At 59.8% G+C, this 14,511-nt stretch overlaps 1 protein-coding gene across 1 annotated transcript in view; it reads left to right on the forward strand.

Annotated features, from left to right (window-relative positions):
• CSNK1G2 (casein kinase 1 gamma 2) overlaps positions 1-9,631 on the forward strand; it is a 42,625-nt gene extending 32,994 nt beyond the window's left edge. Inside the window, exons 3-12 of the mRNA XM_084276348.1 lie at positions 1,785-1,825; positions 2,351-2,420; positions 2,793-2,941; positions 3,423-3,657; positions 3,855-3,940; positions 4,378-4,462; positions 4,567-4,715; positions 4,896-4,979; positions 8,490-8,596; positions 9,002-9,631. Coding sequence (XP_084132474.1) covers positions 1,785-1,825; positions 2,351-2,420; positions 2,793-2,941; positions 3,423-3,657; positions 3,855-3,940; positions 4,378-4,462; positions 4,567-4,715; positions 4,896-4,979; positions 8,490-8,596; positions 9,002-9,056 — 1,061 coding nt within the window. The 3' untranslated portion in view covers positions 9,057-9,631. The remainder of the gene's footprint in view (positions 1-1,784; positions 1,826-2,350; positions 2,421-2,792; positions 2,942-3,422; positions 3,658-3,854; positions 3,941-4,377; positions 4,463-4,566; positions 4,716-4,895; positions 4,980-8,489; positions 8,597-9,001) is intronic.
• Positions 9,632-14,511: the final 4,880 nt, after the last annotated feature.

Genomic DNA, 14,511 nt, shown 5'->3' on the forward strand with positions numbered 1-14,511 from the left:
GGGGATGCTGTGCCGTAGAGCAGGCAGGACCCTGTCTCCTCACCTGGGCTGTGCCTGCCCCTGCAGCCAGGACAGTGTATGGGGCTGTTTTGCTTTCTCTCACAGTTGTTTGCAAAACACAGAGGTCCTGGTGTGTAGGAGAGGAGCTGCCTGCAGGAGCTTCTCCTCCCTGCTGGCTTGCTGCCTCCTCTCCCCGTTAGGTCATTGAGAGGGGCAAGGGGGCTGTGCTGGGGTCCACTTCCCAATGAACTGAGGGTTTCCCTGACCTCTTTGGAGCTATGCATGGGTCTGGGGGATATCCCACCTCCTCCCCAGGGAGTGCCAGGCCATGATGGGCCAGAAGCCCTGTGTCTAGCACAGCACTTGCATTTGCCAGACTCTTCTCCCTCCCTAATCACCCACTTCCTAAGCGCTGTGAAGGGATTTGGTTTTGCAGAGGCAGGAGACAAAGTGGCTTGGTGAAGGTCCCCTGGGATGGGAGAGGGTCAGCGAAGCAGAAGGATTGAGCCCCTCCTTGGCTGCAGAGTGAATCCTTGGGAGGAGCTGTTCCATTAATATCTCCCATTCATCCCTCTTCCCGTAATCCTGCCGCCGACTCTGGCGCTCAGCAGCTGGCTCTGATGTCACCCGGCAAGGATTTATTGCTGCTTCAGGTGGAGAGCAGCAGATGGAGCAGATGAAATCTTATGCCAGGAGGAGCTTGTTCCCTGAGCAAATTGCTTGGAGAAAATCCGAGGAGACAGATGCAGGTCCATCAGCTACACACATGCCAGGCAGCGGGATCGCGTGTCTGCTCTGCAAGGGAACCTGCTGGGGTTAACTCCTGTCTCCCCAGTGTCCTGGAGGCCTCTGGTACAAGGGGAGCTCAGACATTTCTGCAAATTCATGGACCTGGGATGAAGGTTGTGCTGATGGTCTCTGGGTGTAAGACCTTTCTCATGCCCTCCTGGCTCTCTGGGTGAGCAGGGGGATGTGCAGGCACCTTGAGTTCAGCCTTTCTGTAGTTAGGGCTGTGAAAGCTGGTGAAGGTGCTGAGCTCTCTACAGGGTTTTGGGGTGGCAGGGTGGCTTTCTCAGCTCTCCTGAGCACTGGAGGCAGATGTTTGACTCTCCCTGTATCACGTCAGTGCTTTCAACTCCTCCTCCTATAGCCTGGGCTATGCTGTGGGTCTGAAAGTGAGTTTCCCCTCCACCCTTGGCCAGGTAGGAGCATTCCAGAGGATGAGGTTGTCACATGTGTGTGCACACACCTACATGTGTGCTCTGGGGAAGACTTTTTCTACTGAGCTGGTGTTGCTGGGGCAGCTGCAATGCCTTCTTGGGGAGATCCTTCCCACCACCCTCAGCATGGTCCCATTGCCCAGAGAGCAGCGTGCCCCACTTCTGGACAGCCCTCCCAGAGCAGGGTGCCCCCTTTCCATGCAGAGATGAAACTGGGAGAAAGAGCAGGTCCCAGCCTTGCTCCTGACATGGCCATTCACATCCCTGCAGGCCTGGGCTGGGACGCTGCCCTCTCCCAGCAGACTTGGCTCCAGCCTCCAGCAGCCTGCCCATCCCAGAGGAATCCTTGTACCCCATCTGGGGGTAATTAACAGGCGTGTTGTAACTCCCACAGTGGGTTCCAGCTCCTACCTCAAGGGCTGTTCATGTGGTGGTGGAGCCATCAAACCTGTTGGGGATGTTCTGCAGCCCAGGAGCCCCTTGGGACTGCAGCAGGTGTGATGGGGGGGGGTTCATGCCAAGGCTCACTTGCTTTCAATTGCCTTCTTTGTGTTTGTCCTGCAGGAAAAAACCTCTACACCAACGAATACGTAGCTATCAAATTGGTGAGTGTCTCCCCCTCCAGGGACTGATTGTTCATCCTCCCCAGGCTGTGAGAGCAGGTTGAGCTGAGAGGGATGTGATGGGTGATGGGTGGGTGGCTGTGTGGGAGCTGTGCTCGCTGCCAGGAATTGAGGGCAGGCAAAAGCAGCACATGGCATTGTAGGTGGGGTGAGCTGGGCCCAGGGAGAGAAGAGCTGGGTCTTCTCCAGGACCTTGCTGTGGCTTGTGCTGTGCTCAGCAAGTGTCACAGCAGAGACCTCCAGGAGAGGGTGGTCCCTGCTGATACCTGCTCCCAGTGATGTCTGTCCCAGCACTCGGATCCCTCTGGAGGAGCTGGATCTGCCTCCCATGTGGGCTGGATTCTCTCACCGTCCCCAGATCCTTCATCTCCGTTTCATATGAGTTTTTCTCAACCTCAAATGCTCTCAGTCCCTCTGCTGCTAGTATGTGAGGGAGATGTCTGATTCCAGACCTCCTACATCCTGCTCCATACAGCTGCCTTAACCTCTCTCCTCCTCTCCTCCAAGGAACCCATAAAGTCCCGGGCCCCCCAGCTGCACCTGGAGTATCGGTTCTACAAACAGCTCGGCAATGCAGGTATGGGGTGGGGCTGAGCTGCTGGGGGGATGCCTGGCACTCCACAAATTTGCTCCCTGGCACAAGCAACTTCTGCTCATCTGCTCTTACACACTGCCATGTCTAATCTTTGATCCCTTCTTATTTCATTCTTTCCCCCACCTCCCCTGCAGCAGTCAGGGATGTAGTGGGAGCTGTCTCCTTTGCCCTCCTGCCAACAGCAGAGCCAGGCTGGCTGTGGCACAGAGGGAGGGCAGTGCAGAGATGCCCCCCCCCCCCCGCCATCTGCAGCCTCTGTCCCAGCTCCAGCAGCAACATGGCCATGACAGCATGGCTGCATGCTGCTCGGGCCTGGTGCAGCCCCTGACAGCCCCCTCTCTCTGTCTCTTGCAGAAGGAATTCCTCAGGTTTACTACTTTGGCCCCTGTGGGAAGTACAATGCTATGGTGTTGGAGCTGCTGGGACCCAGCCTAGAAGATCTCTTTGATCTGTGTGATCGAACCTTCACGCTCAAGACTGTCCTGATGATCGCGATCCAGCTGGTGAGTGCAGCACCTCCTCCTCCTCCTCCTCTCTGGTGGCCCTGCCTGGCTCAGCCCAGCCTGCCTGGCTGCAGGGTGCCCCAGGGGAGCGGAGCGATGCTGGGGTGTGCTGGGGCTGTGTGGGGACCCCACAGGGAAGGAGGGGAGGGAGGGCAGAACCAGTCTCTGGCAGGCTGGAGGAGCCACTGCCTACTGGCATGTCCCAGACGACCTCCCTGTGTACCTCACCCTTTGCCTTACCCCTCTCTGAGCAGAGCTCTGTGTCTCTTGCTGTGGGACCAAGGTGCAGCTGGACTGTGGCTGTCTCCCAGAGCTGCAGGGCCTGTTGTGCCTGTCCTTTGGGGTGACAGGTGGGCTGAGGGGAGCAGCATTGCTGCTGAGGCAATCAGAGCAGAGCTGAGCCCGGGGAAAGGAGGATGCAGAGATGCACACAGGATGCACAGGGTGTGTCTGCTGTGACACTGGCATCTTCTGCCCCCAGATCACACGGATGGAGTATGTCCACACCAAAAGCCTGATCTACAGAGACGTCAAGCCAGAGAACTTCCTGGTTGGGCGGCCGGGCAGCAAGCGGCAGCACACCATCCACATCATTGATTTTGGCCTGGCCAAAGAGTATATTGACCCTGAGACCAAAAAACACATCCCCTACCGAGAGCACAAGAGCCTGACAGGGACAGCACGCTACATGAGCATCAACACCCACCTTGGGAAAGGTATGTGTGGGCTGAAGGAGCCAGCCCTGCCTGGGGAACGCTGCGGGGTGCAGCTCTGCACTGCCAGGCATGGAGCTGGGGACAAAGTGCCCCTCCTGCTCTTCAGCCTGCGATGGGCTGGGCTTGGGGTGTCTGGCAGGCACAGGGCAGGTGCTGTAGTGGGAACATGCCCATGTCTGTGTTTTGTCTCCATGTAGAACAAAGCCGCAGGGATGACCTGGAAGCATTAGGGCACATGTTTATGTACTTCCTCCGTGGGAGCCTCCCTTGGCAAGGCCTCAAGGTAACTGCCAGCTCCTGCTGTCCCAGGGCACAGGTGCCCCTTGGGTCTGGTTTTGCCCTGGCATGGACAGCAGCAGGGTGTGGGGAGGGGGAAAGCTTTTGTCCCCAGGGTGTTTGGGGGGTTGGCACTCTGATAGGTGCAGGGGCTTTGCTCTGAGCTCTGTGCGTGGCTCTGGCTGTGCTGAGCAGCTGTAGATGTCCAACACTGCATTCCTCCTGCTTTGTGGGTGTTCCAGCTGCTCTTGCAGTGGCTGTCCTGGAACCACACTCCCCAGTGTTCATCTTCCAGGCCTGCCGTGGGTGAGGAGATTCCCAGGGCACGAGCTCTCACTGTTACCTGGGAAAGGGGGACCCTTGTGGTCTGACAGCACCTGTTGCCTTCCCCTCTCCTGGGGGTGGGCCTGGCCCTCTTGCTGACACACTCCTTGTCTCTGCCAGGCTGACACGCTAAAGGAGAGGTATCAGAAGATAGGTGACACCAAAAGAGCCACTCCGGTGGAGGTGCTCTGTGAGAACTTCCCAGGTGAGGGCACCTCTGCACGCATGGCCTGTCCCTGTCCCCAGTCTGGTTCCCAGTGCCTGCTGGCCTGGCATCTTGCCCCAGCTGAGCCTGCTGTGTCCCTGCAGAGGAGATGGCCACGTACCTGCGCTACGTGCGGCGGCTGGATTTCTTTGAGAAGCCCGATTACGACTACCTGAGGAAGCTCTTCACGGATCTGTTCGAGAGGAACGGTTACGTGTTCGACTACGAATACGACTGGGCAGGGAAACCACTGGTGAGTGGTGGTGAGGGAGTGAGGACAGGCAGAGTGTGCTGGGTACCCTGAGCCATGGAGCTGCAGGGGTGGGCCAGACCTGAGATCGGCCCCACGTTCTGGGGTGTTTGGCCAGAGGGGTGTGGGGCAGGGGGAAGAGGGGTCGTGCCGTGGCTGATGTTGTCCTTGTTGTGTCCCCAGCCCACCCCCATCGGCACGATGCACAGCGAGGTGCAGGTGCAGCCCCCGAACAGAGACAAAGCACAGCCACACACCAAACACCAGGTGAGCAGCGGCGGTGCCCTGGCTGGGGCACGGGACTGTGGTGGTGGTGGTGGTGATGTGTGGCACAGGCTTCTGTGCTGCAGACTGGCAGAGCCCAGCTGGGCCTCTGGACAGCGGCAGGGACTGGGCAGTCCGTTCCACAGTGCTGCCTGCCAGAGGGCTTTCCTCTGCAGGGCTGGATCTGTGGCTGGCAGGGGGAGCAGGGCAGAGTGCCTGGGGCCAGGCTGCCTGGCAGCAGCAGGAGGAAGCAGCCGTGGGAGGCTGCAGCGTGGCGAGGAAGAGCCAGGCCTGGGCTTGAGCCAGGCAGGGCTCAGCGCTGGCCTGTGCGTACGGGCACAGCACAGGCTGAGCCACCTTGTGCTGAGGGTGATGTTCACAGTGCCACTTTCATCAGTGGGATGGGGACACTGGACGAGGGAGGGGACTGTCTGGGCCTTGGCAGGGGTTTGTGGGGCAGTTTGGCAGTGTGTGGTGAGTGGTGGGGGAGAGGGGCTGGCTTTGCCCTGGGAACTGCCAGGGCATGTGGGGCTGAGCTGGGAGCAGCTGGGGGCTGGCAGGTGGGCAGAGCTGTGCAGGCAGCTCCCTGCCTGGGTCGCTGTGGGAAGGGGGCTGTGCTGCCCGGCCCTCCTCCAGTGCTGTGGTGTGTCCTGCCCTTGTGATGGAATCAGAGCTTTGGGAGCAAGCCTCACACATGTCTCCAGCAGTCCTGTATGGACCCTCGTCCTCTGGCCTTGAACCTTGGCAGGGAGTAGTGTACCTGCAAAGAGGCTGGAGCTGAGGGTGCAGCACCCTGTCCTCCCTCACCCACGTATCAGCCCAGTGGTCCCTTCCTGCTGTGTACGGGGTGCAAGGAGTGTGGGACAGTCCTGGCTGTTGGGGGCCAGTGGCTGGGCAGCGCTTCAGCAGTGAGTGGGTGACATCTCCAAAGTGCCTCTGGCTCATCCCTGGGAACTTGTTGCCAGTAAGATCTGCTCTCTGCCTCCACCCTGCAAGAGATGCCATGTTGGACGTCCCTTCTTGAGGACAGTGGGAAATGCAAAACCACAAAACTCCCACAGCGTGGGAGCAGTGTCCAGCCTGGGGTTGCAGAGGGGCTGTGCCACGCTCACAGTGGCCAGGGTTTGGCTGTCAGACAGCTGAGGAACCTGGTGCCATTGAGCAGCAGCACAGCCTTGCAGTCACCCCACAGAGATGTGGGGACATCAACCTTGGGACGTGGAGAATGGCCAGTCACCTTGGCCTGGCTGCGTCTCCCCGGGCAGCGAGTGGCACTGCTGGCTCGGCACGCTCCACAGCACAGCTGTGCAGGGCTGGCCGTGCTCTGCAGGGCAGTGTACCCCCACTGCTCCAGGAGGACGTTCCTGGGGTGGGGAAGGAGCCCAGCTCCATCGCTGGGGAGCAGGTGCGTGCATGCCTGTAGTGGCAGCAGGGAGAAGGTGGAGCCGTGGTGTCACTGCAGGGAAGCCTCCAGGACAGTGCTGTGCCAGCGCCCTCCACAACCACAAACTCGAGCTGCTCCGGTCATGTTTTTGCTTTTGCATGTCTTATTTTTCTCAACTACCTTTTTGCCACTCTTCTCCCTGCCCCTTCCTTCCGCCTTCTCCCTTCTTTCCCCCATTCTTCCTCTTTTTGTTTTCTTTTCATTCTGTTCCTCCTGCCTGTCCGAGCAGCTGCCCGAGGGGACGGAGTTGTGGGATCCTCAGGCCAGTGGGCAGCCTGCCGAGGAGCCTTTGGGAGCTCACCTGGCAGCCGGCAGGCTCGGGGGGTCCATCCAGGTACATGCAACCACGCGCTGAGGGCAGGGGAGGGCATGGGAGGGAGCAGAGCCAACCTGTGCCAGGTGCAGGCCCCTGTGTGTGTGTCTGCCGGCCGTACCAAGGGATCGGCCCCGCTCTCCCAGCCCAGGGCAGCATCGGGGGCTCCGCGTGCCCAGGGTCCTGCTGAGGCTGCAGCACACAGGCCCGGGGGCTGCACTGCCTGTGCCCGTGGTGCCTGACGCTTGTGGCTCACAGATGAGGCTGGTGCCGCTCGCCAGGGGCTGCCAGGCTCCCTTGGTGCTGCCAGGTGGGACTCAGAGGGTGCTGAGAGGTAGACAGAGCGCTGGTTCTGTGCCACGCAGCAGGCTCTGCCCCCAGGGACGCTGGTCCCAGCAGTGACGGACAACACGGCCTTATCCCACCTGAGGACTTCCCTCTGCCTCCTTGTTGGACCGGAGCAATGGCTCCGAGTGCTGCTCTTCCTCCTTGCCCTGGGCAGTCCTCAGCCTGGTCTCCGTGCCTCAGCCCGGCACTCGCGCCGTTGGCCGTGTGCTCACCGCTCTTGCAGCCGTCTGCCCGCCGCGCCTCAGCCCCCTGGAGCTGGGGGCCAGCCCCTGTGGGTGGCCGGGATGGGTCCTGCTGGCTGGGCCTGTGCTGCTGCTTCTTCTGTCTCTGCTCCCATCCCTGCTGCTGCTGCTCATTCCTGCTGCTCCACGGTGGATCTCTGCTGGTGCTCAGGCCCAGGCTTGGGCCTGGTTCCTGCCGCTGCCGTCGCAGGGCTGGGGCAGACTGTGGGGCCTGCTTGTGCTCTGCCCTGCTCCTCCTGTACCACATCCTCCCCCCACCCCCTGCTGTGGGTGACCACTCCCTGCTCCCTGCTCTTGCTCTGCATCCCCCCAACCCCACCCTCTGCCTGTGCCCGGCACTGCGGGGGGTACTGGTGACGCACGGGGGGGTCTCCGGGCTGGTCTCAGGGCTGTACCCAGGCTGGCTGGGCACTGTGGCTTCCAGGTGGCAGCTCCTCTATGAGTCTGGTCAAGGCTTCCTCATCTCAATGGGGATGAGCAGTTTGGTGATCTCAGGACCTGTGCATCCCCTGGGAGCTCCTGGCTGTGGTGCCTGGGGGCAGTGGGTGCTGGAGGGGGGTTTCAGGCAGGTCTGAGTCACCTGTGCCAACCCCTGTACTTGCTTTGGTGACTTGGATCTCCTCCTGGCCTTGGCAGCGTGCATGGCCCTGCTGCCCCAGGGAGCAGGCAGGAGCTCAGGGACACCTCAAAGCTGGCTGGAGCCCGCAAGGGTGGTGGCTGGGCTGAGTCCTGCAGGGCCCAGTGGCCTTGGGGCTGCGGAGCAAGAGCTGCATCCAGCTGCTCAGCCGTGGCAAGGTCTCCTTGGAGCTCACAGCTTGGTGGGGTTCTGTTCCTGGGCAATGGGAAGGGGCTGCCAGCAAGCCCCTCTCCCAGCGGGGTGTGAAGGGGGTCCAAGGAACCAGGATCCTCCCAGAGACACTGAGGGGATCGAACCCCTGTGTGCGATGGGGCAGCTTGGGGAGTGCTTGGCACTGAGGTCAAGCAGCCAAGTCCTGCTGCCCTGCCTGGGGCCCTCGGTGCTCCTGGCTTGTGCAGGGCCGGGGGGGGCTGTGCTGCCTTCTGGGACTGCACCTCTCTGGGATGTCGCTGCTGCGGGGCAGGGGGCCAGGCTCAGGACCAGCCCGTGCCCCGCCAGCTGCCCCACGCTGACCCTCACCTCTCCACAGGTGATGAGCTCCACCAACGGAGAGCTGAACACAGACGACCCGACAGCAGGACATTCGAACGCCCCCATCACAGCCCCCACCGAGGTGGAGGTGACAGACGATACAAAGTAAGGACAGAGTCCCCTGCCCCTGTCTTGTCAGGTCCCAGGGTGCACACAGCTGTTCCCCTCCTTGTCCCATCCCCTCTAGGGGGGAACAGCCCAGCTCTAGAGAGGGAAACCCATCAGGGGCATCCCTGCAGAGCCACTGCTGCCCCGACCCCTTCCCACCCCTCTCCACCTTCCCCCCTGTCATCACACCTTCTTCCCAGAGAGGCACACATGGATCCAAGGCCCTTTCTTCTCCAGGAGCCCCCCCTGCCTGCTGTGGCTGCCATTGTGTGCTGGGGCCCTTCCCAGAGCAGCTGTGGGGCCTTACCAAGATGCTGAGAGGTTTCCATCCCCCCCCCTAAATCTTCCCTGTCCCATCTATTTCCAAGCCTGGGTGCTCACAGGGTCCCTCTCTGCCCCCAGGTGCTGCTGTTTCTTCAAGAGAAGGAAGAGGAAAACCACCAAGCGTCGCAAGTGAAGCTGCCGGGCCGGGTGGAGCAGCGTGTGCGATGGCTCCTCTCTCCCTCCAGCCCTGGCTGGATCTTGCCCCGTGGAGCCGGTGGCAGCAGCCCCTCGGTTTGGCCGGGGCCGGGGGAAGCTGAGCTGGACAGTCTCCCCCAGCGCCCCAGGCGCAGGCGGGGAGCGGGGCCTCCCCAAACTGCTTGTCCTTTCCTCCGCCACTCACCCAGCGCGTGGCCGTTTACTCCAACCAAGCCCCAACTTCGCTGAGTTCCTGCCTCTGTCAAAAGAAGGAAAAAGAAGAAAGAAAAGAAAAGAAAAAAGAAAAAACAAACCAACCCCCAAACAAATCCACAGTGTCACTTGCTTTTGAGTTATAACCAGATGGGAAATGGGGATCAACTCTACGGACTCTGACCCGTGGCTGTCAGAAGCAGCAGAAGACAATTTCCAGAGCAGTGGGCTAAGGAGGAAAAGTTTTTCTTTCCTTTTTCTTTTTCTTTTTTTCTTTTTTTTTTTTTTTGTTTGTTTTTTGTTTTTTCCTCTCTGTTGCTTCTTTGTCTCTTAAGTTAATTTAAAGTGAGTCTCGGTGCAGCGTGCTGAGTCCTCAGTCTTTGACCGCCACCTGCAGTGTTACCGAATCCTGCTCTTCCTTTAGCCCCCCCTCCCTGCTCCACATCCCCCACTGGGTCCCCCCCCTCCTTTGTTAAGGCCCTTGGTGAGGAGCAGTGTGGTCTCTGGTACGGTGAGAAGCGCTGGGATGTTGGGGGGGGGTTGTGGGGGGGTTTGTGGGGGGGTCTGGGGAGGAAACACGTTTACAGTTCACTTTCCAATGCACTTTCACGAGCAGTACAGGTGGTGATGGGGGTTGTGCTGGGCCAGGTCACTGACTCCCCAGGGCACAGGGATGGGGACAGCCAGACCCCCGACTGCCCAGGGGCACCTCGCCAGACCTGAGGGACCTGGGGAGGGTGGTGGCAGAGCAGGGGGAGCCCCACCGGCCTCATCCCTGACCCTGCCTGTGTTTCTGCCGTGGTTCAGGGTGTTTGCAGGGCAGTGGGGGGGTGTTCCTGCCCTTGGTAGGTTTACAGACTGGTTGTCACTTGTCTGAGCCCACCCTTCTCCCCCCCTCCCAGTGCCCCGGGGGTGGCAGCAGGCGTAGGGTGGCTGGTGGGCTGGGTGAGAGCAGTGTACTGGTGCACACTGGTGCTGCTGGAGCTGTTGGCATGGCAACCTCCAGCTTGGGTTGGGGCCGGGCAGCTGTTTGTTACACCTTCCACACAAACAGACACAGAGACACACACAGACAGACCAACCTCCACACACCCCCCCAGGCACTGCAGCTTTCCCACGTGACTGAACCTGTGCCCTGTGTGTAGTGATTGGGGGGGGGGGCACTTCTCCTTACCAAACCCTGTTCTGCCCTGAGGACTTTTTTTGGGGTTGGGGGGGGGGGGGTGGGAGGGAGATGGGACCGTCTGTGGCTGCTTAGAAACATGTGGCTGAACTGCCCATCGCTGGGGGTGGAGGGAGGAGGCTGGAGGCCTTGATTCAGGAGAGGCTGTGCTCGCCTTTTGGGGAGGGAGGGGGTTCACCTTGTCCTGCCTGGGCACCCCTGGACTGTGGCTGCACATGGGCGCCCTTGAGGGAGGGTCCCAGGCTGTGGCCCCTCTTCCTCAATCTGTCTGTGCCCCAACTTTGGTGGGGCAGGGATGTGCCTGGGGCAGGAGGGGGGGTGTCAGCCAAGGCAGCCCGAGCTGCTGCTGCATCCCTGGCTGGGGTGGGGGGGTTGTTTGGCCTTGTTTCCCCAGCAAGGCAGAATTTGGACAAAACAGAACAGAACAGAACAGAACTGCCTTAAACTGTCACTGGAAGCGGCTGGTTCTCAGCAGCAGCTCAGCCCTGCCCAGCATAGGCCCAAGGTGCAGCAGGGAGAGGGGGGGAGATGCAGCCAGGGGTGTTTGCCCAGCTCCATCTCTGCACCCTCTGGCAGCTGCAGGAGGGGCTGTGGGGGCAGCTGAGGATGGGCCCCTGAGCCTGACAGTCCTTCCCGCGAGGAGGCCAAATACTGAGCGTGGATGTGAGGGCGTTTGTTCCGTTGTGAGTTTAGTTACTGCTTTAAGACAAAGTGTACAGAAATGGCATTTAAATCTCTCTGATGCTTCCTGGAAGCCATAGAGTTTAGGGGCTTTTTTTTTTATATATATATATATATAAAAGCAATTAAAATAATTTAAAAAAACCCCAACAAACCTCTTTAAAACCAGGACATTTTCTTCTGTGCTTGACTGCGTGGCCCTGGGGTGGGGACACTGCCCAGCACCCGCTGCTCACCTGAGGAGGGTCCCTGTCCCCAGGTAGGAGCTGCTTCAGCCCCCTCCCTGGCCAGGGGCCTGTCCCACTGCTGAGCAGAACACAGAACAGCCCTGGAACCCCAGCCCCGTGTCTGTGCTCAGCAGCAGCAGCAGCAGGACAGGCTGGGGGGAGGTCAGGGAGCAGCCCTGAGGGAAACGCTCTGGGCATCTCCCTGCCCAGCTTGAGTCCAGGGGCTGGGCCTGCCGGTGAGTGGGGAGGTCTGTGGGGCTGGGGGGGCAACTCCCAGCTCCAGCCTGAGGGACCCTGACAGGGGAACCCCTCGGCCTGGCTGCTGAGGATGAGGGAGCCCAGGACAGGTGTTGTGCTCCAGGCACAGGCCCTTGTGCCTCCTCAAGTGCAGCACTGGTGTGAACCATGGGGGAGAGCAGCAGGGCAAGGCTGAGGGGCTCCCTGCCCCCAAGAGCTCCCCAAGAGCTGCCGTCCCACAGGGAACAGCCCCTTAAATCAAGGTCCCTGAGTTCAGTGATGGCACCAACCCCTGCAGAGCCCAGGGCAGCTTCTAGCGTGTGTTTAACTGTCAAAACCCTCCAATCAAAGTTAAAACTGCTGGCAGGCTGAGTGTACACCCCAGGGCAGGTAACACCCACCCAGCACCCTCCTGCTCTCCTCCCCCCAGGGAGCACAGGTCTGTAACCTGGCTCCTTCAAGGGTTGGGGGGTCACCAAGCAGCACCCACCTTTCCCCAGCACTCCCAGCCATCCCGGCTCCTGCTGCACACAGCAGAGCAGGGCCAAGGGCCAAGGACCCTCTTCCCCCAACACCCTGGGGGAGGGAGGGGCAGCATCTCTCTTCAAATGACAAAGACACCTCTGTAAAGACAACCTGAATGTCTTTATTGATTTTCTATTTACAAATCACAAAGCTGGCCAAAAGCAGAGTGTGAACACTGAACGAGAGCATCGGCTACATTCATCAGTACAGCACTGGAGTCAAGACAGTCCCAGCTCTGCTCAGAAGGTGACGTGGTACAACAGGATGTCTCATACTCTTGGAACAAGCATGTCCAACAATGACTTACATTCATCTATCTACAAAAGCCAGAATTGCATCCAACTGCGTAAAAGCCGTAAGAACAGAAGCTGCTTGGCTGGAGTTCAGTTTGACTCCTCTCCTCCCGCCAGCACAAGGCCCCAGACCTTGTGAGTGACAGCAGGAAGGGGGAATTTGGGAAGAGGATCTGCATTACAGAAGTAAAACCCGATGCTTCCAGGGAAGAGGCTCCTACTTCAGCTGAGCAAGACCTGCCAGCCAGTCCTGCTCTTCCCACAGCCCCGTGAGCAGCTTTTCCTCCTCTCAATCGATCCCATGTTTCCACTATTGCCACCCATGTGCAGCAAGGCCCCCTCCAGGCACTGCAGCAGCCAACCTGCCTGGGGGCAGCGCAGGCCAAACACCTCTTCAGGTGCTCCCAGTGCAGTTCCTACAACCTCTGAGAAGGGGCAGAGGTGGGAGCAGGGTGCAGCCCCCTCCAGCCCACCAGCTGTTCGCCCGTCCCACAGCTGCTGCATTGCACAGAGCCAGGTTCAATAACCACATCATAGACCCATCATCTTTCAGTACTGGCCATATTAGAACATCCTACCCTGAAGCAGGCTGACGATACACACATCTTCCTAGAGAACGTAACACACTATTAATTAACATCTCTAATAGCTACTGGTTAGGAGGTGCAGGGTGTTCCCGACAGCGTTACTGATGTGTGGCTGAGGAGGAGATACCCAGCCAGCCACAGAGGGCAGAGCCTGACCAGAAGGAGCAGGAGGAGTTGTCCTTCCTCAGGGACTGAGCAGGTCCCAGCCACCTGCACCAGCCCAGGATGACCAGGTCTCAACTTCTTGCAGTGAAATGAAGTGGGAGCTGCTGCCTGGTGAGTCACGATGGCTCCACGTGCCTGGAGCAGAGCAGGAGGTTTGCAAAGGGGACCTCAGCTTTGAGGCAGCACCACCAGCAAGTCCCACGCAGGCTTGGGTAGGCTCTGGCCACGTGGTCCTTTAATTACAGCTTCCTCCATGGAGGAGGAGGAACAGTCTTGTACCACGGGCACCCATCGACTGCAGTCAGGCAGCCACAGGTAGGAGCCACCCAGCCCTGTCAGGGCAGTGCCAGTGCCTTCTGCTCAGCTACACTGTACCTGCTGCTGGGGAAAAGTGACCAGCCCTGAACAGGTAAGAGCAGGGTGAGCTCACCCTCCTAAAGCCAGGTGACATCTTCCTCCCCTGCCTGTCCGAACAGGCAGACTGTGCAAACATCCCCAGGCAAACAGAGGAACCTTTTTCCTCCACTGTTGGACAAGGATCTGTGAATCTGCTGCATTATTAGGTAACAGGCAAGTTGCACATGGAGCCTCTTCCTATTTCCCATCTGGGCAGGAGGCTCTGGAGCAGCCCAGGGGTGGGTCAGCAATGCAGAGAAACAAGAGAGAAAATGCATTGAAACGTGCATGAAAACAGCAGCCAGGGGCAGGGGTGTGAGGGCAGGTGAGGAACGGCCCCTCACCTGCTGCAACACACAAACCCCGGCGCTGTCTGCCAAGGGGGTTGATCAGCACAGCAGCCAGTACAGGTACCTCTCTGCTGAGGCCACGCAGGGGTTTGTCCCTTTCCCTGGGCATGGGGAAGGTGCTGTGGAGTTCAGAAGCAGCACAGCAGCCTGCACAGAGAGAACCTGCCCGGGCAGAGCTGCCACCGCTCCCAGTCGCTGCAGGGGGCCAGCAGCAGGGGGGGTCAGTCTGCTGTCACCAACCCCCCGCGATAAAAGGATTGTCACAATCGGTGAGGACAGCAGGGAAACCGCTGGAGTTCTGAGGTCTCCCCCAAGCCCACGTAGTGCTGATACAGCGAAGCCTCCGGGAGAAGGGCACTTTCCAGAACTCTTAGAAGGCAGGTGCCACGGGCTGGCGGGAGGGAAGGCGCCAGGCACGGGCTGGCCAAACCCCACCACGGCAGGTGTGGGGAACCATCTCCCCTCGCCTGTGGAGCTGGAGCAGAAGAGGATGGGGGACACACAGCCCCTGACTGTGTCTTTTTGCAGGATCATCATCTCACAGCGAGCGTAACCACAACCAGAGCCACTCGTCTCCATGCTTCAGAGCGGTGGAA

This window comes from Gallinula chloropus, assembly GCF_964237585.1.
Source record: "Gallinula chloropus genome assembly, chromosome: 28".
Classification (NCBI taxonomy): Eukaryota; Metazoa; Chordata; class Aves; order Gruiformes; family Rallidae; genus Gallinula; species Gallinula chloropus.